Source organism: Pongo pygmaeus, chromosome 1, assembly GCF_028885625.2.
Source record: "Pongo pygmaeus isolate AG05252 chromosome 1, NHGRI_mPonPyg2-v2.0_pri, whole genome shotgun sequence".
In the NCBI taxonomy this organism is placed as follows: domain Eukaryota; kingdom Metazoa; phylum Chordata; class Mammalia; order Primates; family Hominidae; genus Pongo; species Pongo pygmaeus.
The window spans coordinates 152,407,777-152,420,493 of record NC_072373.2 but is presented as its reverse complement, the minus strand read 5'-3'; the positions used below and the strand labels follow the sequence as shown (position 1 = coordinate 152,420,493).

Below are 12,717 nucleotides of genomic sequence, written 5' to 3'. Positions count from 1 at the left end.
TCTTTGTCTAACCCAAGGCCATGAAGACTTTCTCCTATGTTTTCTTCTAAGAAAACATAATACTGGAACTCCCATACATACCCGGAAGGAATACTAAATGGTAGACACTCTGGTAAAAAGTCTGGCAGTTTAATACAACTATAAGCATTAAACAAACATAAAACCCAGTAACCCCACTTCTAGGTATCTTCCTAGACAAATGAAAACATGTTCTTACAAAAACCTATACATAAATTTTAGAGCAACATTATTCATAATTGCCAAAAATTGGAAACAATTCAAAAGTCCACCAATAAGTAAATAAATAGTGGTATACCCATAAAAAATGAGATATTAGGCCGGGCATGGTGGCTCACGCCTGTAATTCTAGCACTTTGGGAGGCAGAGGCAGGCAGATCATGAGGTCAGGAGTTCGAGACCAGCATGGCCCATCTCTACTAAAAATACAAAAAATTAGCCAGGCATGGTGGCGCACACCTGTAGTCTCAGCTACTCGGGAGGCTGAAGCAAGAGAATTGCTTGAACCTGGCAGGCGGAGGTTGCAGTGAGCCAAGATTGCACCACAGTAGTACTCCAGCCTGGGCGACAGTGAGACTCCATCTCAAAACAAAACAAAAAAAAAGAAACATTACTTGGTAGTAAAAGGAACAAACTATTCAGACATGCAGTAACATATCTGAATTTCAAATGCATTATCCTGAGAGGCAAACCTATTTCAAAAGACTACATATGAAAAGATTTTAAAAAATCAAAAGACTACATACTATATGATTCCATTTATATGACATTCTAGGAAAAGGCAAAACAGTAAGAAAAGAAGATCAAGGGTGCCAGAACATAGGAATAGAGAGATGATCTGATTACAAAGTAGTAATATGCAGGAATTCTTTGGGGTGTTAGAGCTGTTCTGTATTCTGTTTGTGGTGGTGGTAACAAGAATCTATGCTGCAAGTGTTAAAATTCATAAAGCTCTACGCAAGAAAAAGTGAATTCAACTGTACGTAAAATTTTAAAAGCAGAGTACCAACACACAAAATTTTTAATCATGTCTATGTAAAATTACGCTATCAATTTTAAAAGATCAAATCATATTTCATAATTAACACTTTAAATTATCAAGTATCAAAACCATCATTTTAAACTAAGACCCAAAGCAAAAGAGACTGAACAAGAGAAACGTTTTACCTTTTTTGTGTGGTGGTGCCAATCCTGGCCACAAATTGCCTGATTTAGGAGGGCTTGCCGATAAACGTGGATTAATACTTTCATTTGATGGAAGGATCTGTGGTGTAGACAGGTCATTCGAATGGACATCAGTGATATATTCTGTAAGATTTAAAATTTGCATTATTACCTTAAATAGTAAAATTATTCTAACTGTCCAATAATGTTAAAGGTTTCTTAATTTGATATTTTGAACACAATTCATATTAACAAATGTCAACTTAAATACTTAACAAAGTGCTTACTAAGCAAAATAACAGTAATCTTCTACCCAGAAATCCAACTAATTTTTGTTTGTTTGTTGGTTTATTTTGAGACAGAGTCTCCCTCTGTCCCCCACGCTGGAGGGCAGAGGTGCGATCTCAGCTCACTGCAACCTCCGCATCCCGGATTCAAGCGATTCTTCTGCCTCAGCCTCCCAAGTAGCTGAGATTACAGGCATGTGCCACCAGGCCCGCCTCATTTTTGTATTTTTAGTAGAGATGGGGTTTCACCATGTTGGCCAGGCTGGTCTCAAACTCCTGGCCTCAAGTTATCCACCCACTTTGGCCTCTCAAAGTGTTGGGATTATAGGCGTGAACCACCGTGCCCAATCCCAACTGATGTTTATAACACACTACTATTACAGGCAGTTTAGGAAGTGAGCAGTGGAAATACAAAGCCAAAGAGGATCTTGTTTGTCCAAATATAGCATTAAAAAAAAAAAAAAAGAGGCTAGGCTGGGTGGCTAATGCCTACAATCCCAACACTGGGAGGCCAAGGTGGGAAGACTGCTTGAGCCCAGGAGTTCAAGACCAACCTGGGCAACATCATGAGACCCCCATCTCTACAAAAAAAATCTAAAAATTAGCTGGGCATGGTGGTGTATGCCTGTACTGCCGGCTACTCAACAGGCTGAGGTGGGAGGATCACTTGAGCCCAGGAGGTTGAGGCTGTGGTGAGATGTGATCACGCCACTGCACTCCAGCCTGGGTGACAGAATGAGACCCTGTTTCAGGAAAAAAAAAAATATTTCAGGACAGTTTTTTAGAAGTTCTAAAACCATGTGAAAGAAAAATCGATTATTCTCCCAAACTAACATAATAATCAAAATCAAGAAATGTAGGTATAAAGTAATCATAAGTTATTTTATTCTTACTATAATAAAAAACACACCACTTCATCAGGAAAGAATCTTTTTTTAGAATTAAATTATAAGATGCATCAAGAAAATATAAGAGCTACCTTGATTGTTTGCTTTGGATTCCTAGTGCCTAACATATTCCAGGGCAAGGGAATGTGCTCAGTAACTATTTGAGTGAAGAAAAGAGAATTGTTCATAAGAGATCTTAAAAGGGGATGTATTCAGAAATTTTTCCAGATAATGCAAAATCATTTTTCACACAGGCATTTCTCAATATTTCAACCATGACTAAATCAGACTGCATAATATTGGGAGTGAAAAAACGACTCACTCTAGGACTTTCTGAAGGGAATAAAGTTAATGAGATTTAGATCGGGAGTTGGCAATTTTTTCCTCTAATGGACCAGAGAGTAAGTATTTTAGTTTTGTGTGCCTTACAGACTTCGCCAGATTTTTTTCATCAAGCCCTTAAAACACCTAAAAGCTCAGACTCCTGATTTAGGTCATCCCCTTGTTACTATGTATAGGAACAAACCTGTTACAGAGCAATAAAAGATGAGTATGTCCCTAATCAGGCTTAACTGGGCTTTTGACAAGAAAAGCCTGGACAGCAGTCAAAGCTAAGTCTTTCAATACTGATACCTGACATATTTATTCACTAACAACTTCTACACAAGATCAGTATAATTAAGGAGCCTAACACTCCTAGTCTTCCTGATTAGAAAGCATCTGTGCACTTTATGCAAGTGAACCACAAGTCTTCCTATAGTTAAGAATATTTCTCAAGAAGAAATTTTGGATTCATTCAAATATCTAAATAGTTTAGTTACTCTCACTCTTCAGTAATTACAGAAAATAAACTTTTTTACATTACATGTCTGCCACTTACTTTAAGATCACATAATTTGAACCTCTAACGGCCCAATTTTGTGTGCTTTGGAAAACTACATACCACATTTTAAGCCAAGATAAGTTAACTCTTGAAGAGATAAATTACAAAGCAATTCAACTTTCATTTGGCCACATGCTCTTTCTCAAAGGAACACTGACTAGTATCATGGCATAATCTATCACAGCAGGGCTCACTATAGTTAATTCAACTTCTACACTAAAACACATCTGATGTGACTCCAATGACAACAATCTAAATCTACTAGTGTATATAATTAGAAAATTGCAATTTGGGTTATTTGCTTTTTTCCAGGATCGCAACATAATTTGCTTAAAATAAAAGAGAAAATTCTGGGGAGCCCAATTTTTTAGATTACTGCATGACTACACAAAAGACATCTGATGAAATGTTTACTTCAAAAGGAGGATTAATTTCTTATATAATTAAATGACCCAAAAAATTCCTTTTATCCTCGGGTTCTATAATTTTATGACTAATACTCACATGCAAATACTGCTAAACTATAATTCTAATTAGAAATACCCAAAGTAACAATTATTTAAACACCCATGTCTACAAATGAAATACTATCATTTTCATGAACAAACTACTAAATTGTCACCTGAAGCTCTGCTGTGTATTTGCACTTTGACAGTTTCCTGGTTGTTTAAGTCGACTGTTTCAGATATAGAGTCTCTATCTTTATCTAATTCGCCTTCAGAATTTACTTTATTAATCTTATTGCACATCTTCTCTTTTTGCCAATCTTTTGACATTTCTGAATTGTTTTCATCATCCTGAATTAACATTGTTGTTTCATTATTATCTTCAGAAAAGCATCTAGAGCCATTTTCATTTTCTGCTTTATCACTGTTGCTACAAGATTCACAAGACTGAAAATCGACATCCGACTGGCTCTTGTCTTCTTCCATTGTCTCCTCAGTGGTTATGGTTTGCGGATCTTCTACTTCCATGACTTGCTCTTTCAATTCTTCATGAAGCAGATCCATTAAACATCGAAGGAATTCTTGAGCATCCTAATATATCAGCAACATAATGTTAACCACTTCATTACATGTGTACATAGAAACGTAAGGGAAAATATACAAAATGTCATTACAAACTTACACATAAACATACAGCACTATATTGAGAAAATACCAGTTTGGAGAGCATAAGGCACTAGAGAAATGAGATGCAAATTAACTTCCAAAAAGTTATGTAAATAAAAGTTTTCTTTTTTTGAGATGGGGTCTCATTCTGTTGTCCAAGCTGGAGTGTTGTGGTATGACCACAGCTCACTGTAGCCTCGATCCCCCAGGCTCAAGCAATTCTCCCACCTCAGCCTCCTAAGTAGCTGGGACCACATGCACGTGCCACCACACCTGGTTGATACATATTTCTAAATTATTTTTAGAAATGAGGTCTCCCTATGTTACCCAGGCTGGTCTCAAGCTCCTGGGCTTAAGCAATCCGCCTACCTCGGCCTCCTAAAGTGCTGGGATTACAGGCATGCCCAGCCAAACAAAAATTTTAAAAAACTAAAGATGATCTAAAGGTCAACTTCCGCTGGATGCAGGGGCTCATGCTTGTAATCCTAACATTTCGGGAGATTAAGGAGGGAGGATCGTTTGAGTCAGGAGTTCAAGACCAGCCGGGGCAACATAATGAGACATTATCTTTCTTAAAAAAAAAAAAAAAAAAAAAAAAAAAGGCTGGGTACAGTGCCTCACGCCTGTAATCCAACACTTTGGGAGGCTGAGGAGGGTGGATTACCTGAAGTCAGGAGTTCAAGTCTGGCTTGGCCAACATGACAAAACCCTATCTCTACTGAAAACACAAAAATTAGCCAGGCGTGGTGGCACACACCTGCAATCCCAGTTACTCGGAAGGCTGAGGCAGGAGAATCGCTTGAACTCGGGAGGTGGAGGTTGCAGTGAGCCAAGATTGCACCACTGCACTCCAGCCTGGGCGATAGAGCGAGACTCTGCCTCAAAAAAAGATAAAGATAAAGGAAAGTTGAAAAAATATCAACAATAAACATGAAAAAGGGTTACTATTCTTGGCAAAAGAAAAACACAAGGAGTGATGACCCCAAAAGACAAGCAGACCCAAAAAAACCATAATGGCATTTTCCAAATTTATTTAGATTAAAATTACAAATGAAAAGCAATAAACTAACCTGCTGAGAATACCCCCGAAATGTTGGATTTACAGTTTTAATTCCTTGAAACAGATTAGTAGGCACAACAGATCCTGGCCTGAGCAAGAAAACATTTTTAAAGAGTAATTTTTGTTATTTTTAATTTTCATTTTAAAAATTAACAACCAATAATTCAAAGTGTTAAATAAATTGAAAATTACGTTTCAAAAAAATCATTCAAAACTGCCTAATATTATGTTTCACAGGCACATCAGAATACCTTATCCTTGATATTTTAAGTGATATTTTACTGCTATCTTCCCTCAATTAAATGATTATGCTTCACCCCATGACTTTTCAAAAATTCAAATTTCCTGAATAGTTCTAAAACAAAATTATTAACATATTACAGCAAACTATGATCCTAATGCTAAACTTTAGAACAAATAAACATAAGCAGGAAAATATTCATATAGTATTCAGGGTCTGATTTTATCATTGTGAGAATGCCTGCTCCTGAATACAAAACTCTAAAGTTCCAGTAATAGCAGCTTTAACATTCCAACACTATATACTATATCCAAATACTTCTAGACTTCTATGACACCTTCATCTGCTTCTAAACTTCTAAGACACCTTACATTCAGCTTCAAATGTAACATGCCTGAAACAAAGCTGTCTCTAATCTGTCTCTCTTCTACTTTTTTCTGGCTCCATAAACGGACCTGCATCCTTTAAATATTTATAATACTCATTTAAAAGTTTAATAAAGTATATTAAGTTACATACCTGCTTTTATGCCACAGCTCTGTCATTAGTTTGAGATAACTTTTACAAATAGCAGGTTTCTTATCTGTTCGAGCTAGTCCTCCACAATCAAGAAAAAACTGTGTCAAAGGTGGGCTGATTTTAAAAAGAGAAAAATGTTAGAGTGGAGTCAAAGCTAATACTGATTATTTCTAGTCATTCAATTAACTGACAACACATACATTCCTTTAGCTGTTATTTCTTTCTTTGATCCCTCTTACAGTTTCACTTTCATTCCTTCATAAAGAGCTCAATCCATTCAAATCAAATTTGGCCCCAGCATATCAAGAGTCCTCCATGCTGCCAGATACACTTTTCAGTCCCTACTCAGTAACATTTGCCACAGACGACCATGCCCTCACTCTTGAACAAACATTCTCAGGACTATTGTAATGCATTTTCCTACTTTTCCTCTTTAGCTCTTGAAACTCCTTTTCCCTCTTTATTGCTCTTTTTGGCCTCAGACATGTAAATGTAAGGATTCCTCAGGACTTGATCCTATGACATTTCCCTATATACTTTTTTCCTGGGCGATCTAAAATTTTCAACCATATTCCAACGATGGTCAAATTTATATAAAGTCAACCACGTCATCTAAATTTCAGATTTATATGAAATGCCCAAACTAAACAGGATAAAAATTTAACTTTCAAGTGAACCTGCACTTCCTCCAGCCTTCTACATTCCATTATTTGGTACTAATATTTGTTGGTGGCTCAAGTTAGCAATTTATAAGGAAGTATAGTCTGTCTGTCGTGAGTTTGATTAGCTTGAGGGAATCTCCATAAATCTATTTATAGGAAACTGACTGGGCAAAGGACCAAATCCTGACCTACATAAACCAAACCTCCTATGAAGGCAGTTAGATAACTACTAAGCCATCTCTTTGCCAAGTGTAATCTTTTTTTTTTTTTTTGGTAGAGACAGGGTCTTGTTAATGTTGCCCATGCTGGTTCCAGAACTCCTAGGCTCCTCAAGCAATCCTCCCAAAGTGCTACAGGCATGAGCCACCACACCCAGCCACCAACAGTGTAATCGTATCAGCCACATCTTTTTCAATGAAATCAGAGGAATTACAAAGTAAATTGGTGGAAGCAGTATTGTGCAGTAATAAACAAAAGATCTATAAAAACAAACATACATGTAAAAATCTCAGACTCAGAATTTTGTCCCTGCCAGGCATGGTTGGTCATGCCTGTAATTCCAATACTTTGGGAGGCCAAGGCAGGACACGACTCAAGGACAGGAGTTCAAGACCAGCCTGGGCAACATAGCGAAAACCCATCTCTACAAAAATTTTAAAACATTATCTGGGAGCACTGGCATGCACCTGTGGTCCTAGCTACTTGGCAGGCTGAGGCAGGAAGAACCCTTGAACCCAGAAGTTCAAGGCTTCAGTGAGCCATGATCGCTCCACTGCACTCCAGCCTGGGTGACAGAGTAAGACCCTGTCTCTAACTTTAAAAAAAAAAAAAAACCACACACAGAATTCTGCTAGTACTTACTAGCTGGTTATATTGGCAAAGTTATTTAAACTTCTGTCTCTGGTTTTCTTATCTGTATAAAAATAACAATAGCATCAACCTACAGTTCTCTTATCATAGGACTGTACTGTTAAACTTTGAATCTCCTCTCCCTTTCTCTAGTTACTCTACCCACATCCTATCAATCAATCATCCTCCTAAAAGTGTTTATCTCCAATTCCTTCACTCTTTTCCCACCACCCTAGATGATGTAAACTACCACTACTTCTTGCCTAAATCATTATCATAGTCTCCTAGCTGGTCTTTCAAATTCCACTCTCTTCCTCCTCCAATTCACTGTCCACATAGCAACCACAGTAATATTTTAAAAATGTAAGATAGATTATTAGCTACGCTACTACACAAACACTTCAACAGTATCATACTACTATGAGAATAAAGACCTACATCTTCAATGTGGTCTACATAACCTAGACCCATGTCATTCAGCCCTATGATTACTGTACCCTGTCACACAGATTTTCTTCCAGTTCCTCAAATGTGTCAAGCTCTTTCCCATCCCAAAGCTGCTTACAAGGAGCATTCTGCTAGGAATGCTCTCCCCATCCTTTCAACCAACCAACTGATACTCATTCCTCAAGTTTCAGAGTAAATGTCTCTTTTTTTTTTGACGGAGTCTCACACTGTCACCTGGGCTAGAGTGCAATGGCATGACCTAGGCTGATTGCAACCTCCACCTCCAGGGTTTACGCAATTCTCCTGCCTCAGCCTCCCGAGTAGCTGGGATTACAGGCGCACACCACCACACCCGGCTAATTTTTTGTATTTTTAGTAGAGACAGGATTTCACTATGTTGGCCAGGTTGGTCTCGAACTCCTGACCTCGTGATCCACCCGCCTCAGCCACCCAAAGTGCTGGGATTACAGGCATGAACCACCACACCTGGCCTAAATGTCTCTTCTTTCACGTCCGAGCACAGTGGCCCATGCCTATAATCCCAGCACTTTGGGAGGCCAAGGCATGCAAATCACTTGAGCCCAGGAGTTGGAAACCAGCCTGGGCAACAAGGCGAAACCCCATCTCTACAAAAAATTCAAAAATTAGCCAGGTTTGGTGGCATGTGCCTGTAGTCTCAGCTACTCAGGAGGCTGAAGCAGGAGGATCACACAAACGCAGAAGGCAGAGCTGCAGTGAGCCAAAATCGTGCCATTGCACTCTAACCTGCGCAACAGAGTGAGACCCAACCTAAAAAAAAAAAAAAGAAAAAAAAAGTCTCTTCTTCAAAGATGTGTTCTCTGATCACTTAATAAGAATTAGGTTATCTTTATTTCACAAGGTTATGAAACCTAAGAAAACTGAAGGCAAAATATTTATGGAAGGTTATGTCTAAATAAAAATTAGATTATTTTGGGAAGAAGTACAGCTTTACTATCCCTAATACAAAATACAAAATTCAAAATTCAAAATGCTCCAAAATCCAAAACTTTTTGAATGCCAACATGATATTCAAAGGAAATGCTCATTGGAGCATTTCAAATATTGGATTTTTGGATAAGGAATGCTCAACCAGTAAGTATAATGCAAATAAATACTCCAAAATCCAAAAAAATCTGAAACACTTCTGATTCCCAGCATTTCATATGAGGGATACTCAACCTGTAGACATATGTTCAATCTCCAATCACTGCTCTATAATTTAATCCAGGGGAAAGGGTAATGTCAAAGTCAGTGATTTCTGAATTTTGGTCCGGACTCAATGCATCTAAATTTAAAGGGTAATGTCACCTGACTCAATGTATCCAAACTTAAGAGTAAAACCACCTGACATATCTATTTTGTAAGACTATGATTAAAAAAAAAAATCTAACTCCTTTATAAAGGCTTTCCATCTACAGAAAAATATAAAATATTTTCATAAGATCTCTGAATTAAAAGTGATCTGAATAATTAGTTGACACTCTTCATTTTCTAGATGTAAGAAACAATAACTTGCTCAAAGACACACAACTACCTAGGGTTTACACAAGGACCAGCAGCCTCAAGAAACTACAGGTATACACAGAGTAACATCATTGCAACAAGAATGGGTTATGTCCCAAACCAGATTCTTGCCTGTTCTACCTTGAGTTAGTCAACTACTATAGTTGCATGGTTTTCTACTCAAAAAATAACTTAAAAAATCATACAAACAAAACAAAATTAATTTCTCTATTTACCAATTAGAAAGAGCCTGCAAAGCTGCATTCATGTAACAAGTATTTCCAATATTTTTCAAACCTGTAAGACCTATTAAGAAAAAATATACATGAAGTCATCATTCAATAATGCAAAATGACTCAATTTTAGGGGTCATTAATATGGTTCCCAAGTTATATTAAGGACCATAGAAATACAATATAGCAACTTGAACAATTCAGAGAGGTCACGTTTTGGGAAGCCTTACAATCACCAAAATTTTGAGTTTTACATAAATTCAAGGATTAAACAGTTCAACCTTTGAAATTTGCACAGGAAGAACAGTCTTTCCTATTAACATTTAAGACTACATGTTTTTAAAAAGCATTAATTGAGACTTTTATATTTCTTATTATAACTAGTTTAATTATTTTGAGAAAATTAATGACAATGCAAAAAAACTCACGTCATGATAAATGATAAGCAAACATCCTTTTCCTTTCCTTTTCAATGTATTGCATTTTAAGTAGTATTTATGCCAGGCGCAGTGGCTCACGCCTGTAATCCCAGCACTTTGGGAGGCCGAGGTGGGTGGATCACGAGGTCAGGAGATCGAGACCATCCTGGCTAACATGGTGAAACCCCGTCTCTACTAAAAATACAAAAAAATTTGCCAGGCATGGTGGCGGGCGCCTGTAGTCCCAGCTACTCGGGAGGCTGAGGCAGGAGAATGGTGTGAACCCAGGAGGCAGAGCTTGCAGTGAGCTGAGAGCTGAGATTGCACCACTGCACTCCAGCCTGGGCAACACAGCGAAACTCCATCTCAAAAAAAAAAAAAAAAAGAAAAGAAAAAAGACAGTAGTATTTATTAGGTTGAACCATAGGAAACTGCTGACAATCTACAAAAATGGCAATTTCATATGGTTCAAGCTAATGTGAAAACGAGCCATTGAATGACTGTTATCTCTTCCATATATAGTCAAGTTCATTTTCATCAGTTTACTTTCATTATTAAAAGATGAAATAAATACTACAAAAAAATTATAAATGCTATTTGGATTTGGAGCAAAATGAAGAAAATTTAAAATTCTAAAAATCTCTAAAACAAGACTGAATTACCACTTATTGATAAGTATCCAGTCAAATTAATAGTGTGAGCTAAATTAATGGGTTAAAACTGGGAAATACATAAAATATTTATAAATTATCTCTAGTCATGTTAAGCTTAAACCAAAGTGTTAATTTCCAGATAATTATCTAAATATACATTCAATATACCACTAGTATCAATTATAAAACAGAAAATTTTAAGCTTATACTAAGAACAGTGGGCCTAAATGAATATGGAAAATCCAAATAGACTGGTTCTCAATTTAGGGGAAGAAGGGAGAAGTGTATCACCTGATTCTTTTTCCAAATGTTTTCCCCGGAACTTCTGCTAAGGGAATACCTTAATACCTAATACCTCCCCATCACTGACAATAGAAAAATGAGAAACATCTGCTCAAACAGACCTCAAAAGGCAAGTTAAGCAAAAAGATCATAAGGCTCAACTGCAAAAGAGTAAGTAGGATCCTACCTTTGGTAAACTGACACCAGAGAAACCAAAAGTTTGTTTTGCAAATAAAATTTTACTAGGCCAAATTTCAGAGTCCTTTTGTTTTAATTATCAAGCCCATTTTACCTCCACATTCTGAAACTTTTACATTATACGGTTTTCTAAAGAAATGCGCAGTGCCATACAAAGAAGTATTACACAGGATTAATTTACCTCTTGCCCTAAGTTCATCTTCTTCATCCACTTCTATATCCAGATCATCAAATACGGCAACCAGAGGAGTTTTTAATGTTGTATTACTGGGTATTTTAAAATCCTTGATAACAAAAAAAGATAGCACACTTGAACAAATCCTTAAATTTAAAAAAGTTTTAATTGTAACTTATATAACATCTATACCATAAAAATTATTGAGATGTTATTTTAATAGTGGAACCATAAGAATTTGTGGTATTAGCAATTAACCTTACATTTATATTTTGAAGGAAATAAAACCCTAGGGTAATAGCATGTCAGCCCCGCTTTATTAACATATATATTTGAGTTAAAAAGGCACTTTTTACAACTGAATTTTCTGAATTAAAACTCCACAATAACTGCAATTATGTGACAGTAAGCCATAGCTAAAAAGATCTCTGAAAGATACTATCCTACACTGTCTTCTCTGATGTAATTTTCAATAGGGAAAAAGGTAAAAGTTTTTCATCATAACACATTACCTATAGACTTCTACAATCTCTCCTGATACTTATTACTGTATTTACTTTGCACACTTTTTTTTTTCCGAAACAGAGTCTCACTCTGTTGCCAGGCTGGAGTGCAGTGGCATGATCTCAGCTCACTGCAACCTCCACCTCCTGGGTTCAAACGTTTCTCCTGCCTCAGCCTCCCGAGCAGCTGGGACTATAGGTGCACGCCACAACGCCCAGCTAATTTTTGTATTTTTAGTAGAGAGGGGGTTTCACCATGTTGGCCTGAACGGTCTTGATCTCTTGACCTCATGATCCACCCACCTTGGCCTCCCAAAATGCTGGGATTACAGGTGTGAGACACCACGCCCGGCCTGCACACTTTTATGTATATTAAATAGTTCAAGCACTTACTTTAAATAATAATATTCTAATATTAATTTCCAACAATTGGCTTGACTCAGAGGTTGCAACTGATAACCTGTTAGCCAGATGCTAGTAAACACTTAAAAAAAAAAAAAAAAAAAAAACTTTGAGCTAAAGTTTAAAAAATTCGGAGATGACAAATAAAAATCAAAATTTGAAAGTTCTCTTGTAATATCAGAAGATTGACAATGAACCA

General features: G+C 36.9%; 1 protein-coding gene across 4 annotated transcripts in view; it reads right to left on the bottom strand.

Annotated features, from left to right (window-relative positions):
* The window catches only part of USP33 (ubiquitin specific peptidase 33), a 64,003-nt gene that overhangs the window by 28,413 nt on the left and 22,873 nt on the right, over window positions 1-12,717 (bottom strand). For all 4 annotated transcript variants that reach the window (XM_054479794.2, XM_054479784.2, XM_063653931.1 and 1 more), the window contains 6 exons: window positions 11,620-11,722; window positions 9,890-9,959; window positions 6,172-6,285; window positions 5,422-5,500; window positions 3,862-4,276; window positions 1,186-1,326 (listed from right to left, as the gene is read on the bottom strand). In XM_054479794.2, coding sequence (XP_054335769.1) covers window positions 1,186-1,326; window positions 3,862-4,276; window positions 5,422-5,500; window positions 6,172-6,285; window positions 9,890-9,959; window positions 11,620-11,722 — 922 coding nt within the window. The remainder of the gene's footprint in view (window positions 1-1,185; window positions 1,327-3,861; window positions 4,277-5,421; window positions 5,501-6,171; window positions 6,286-9,889; window positions 9,960-11,619; window positions 11,723-12,717) is intronic.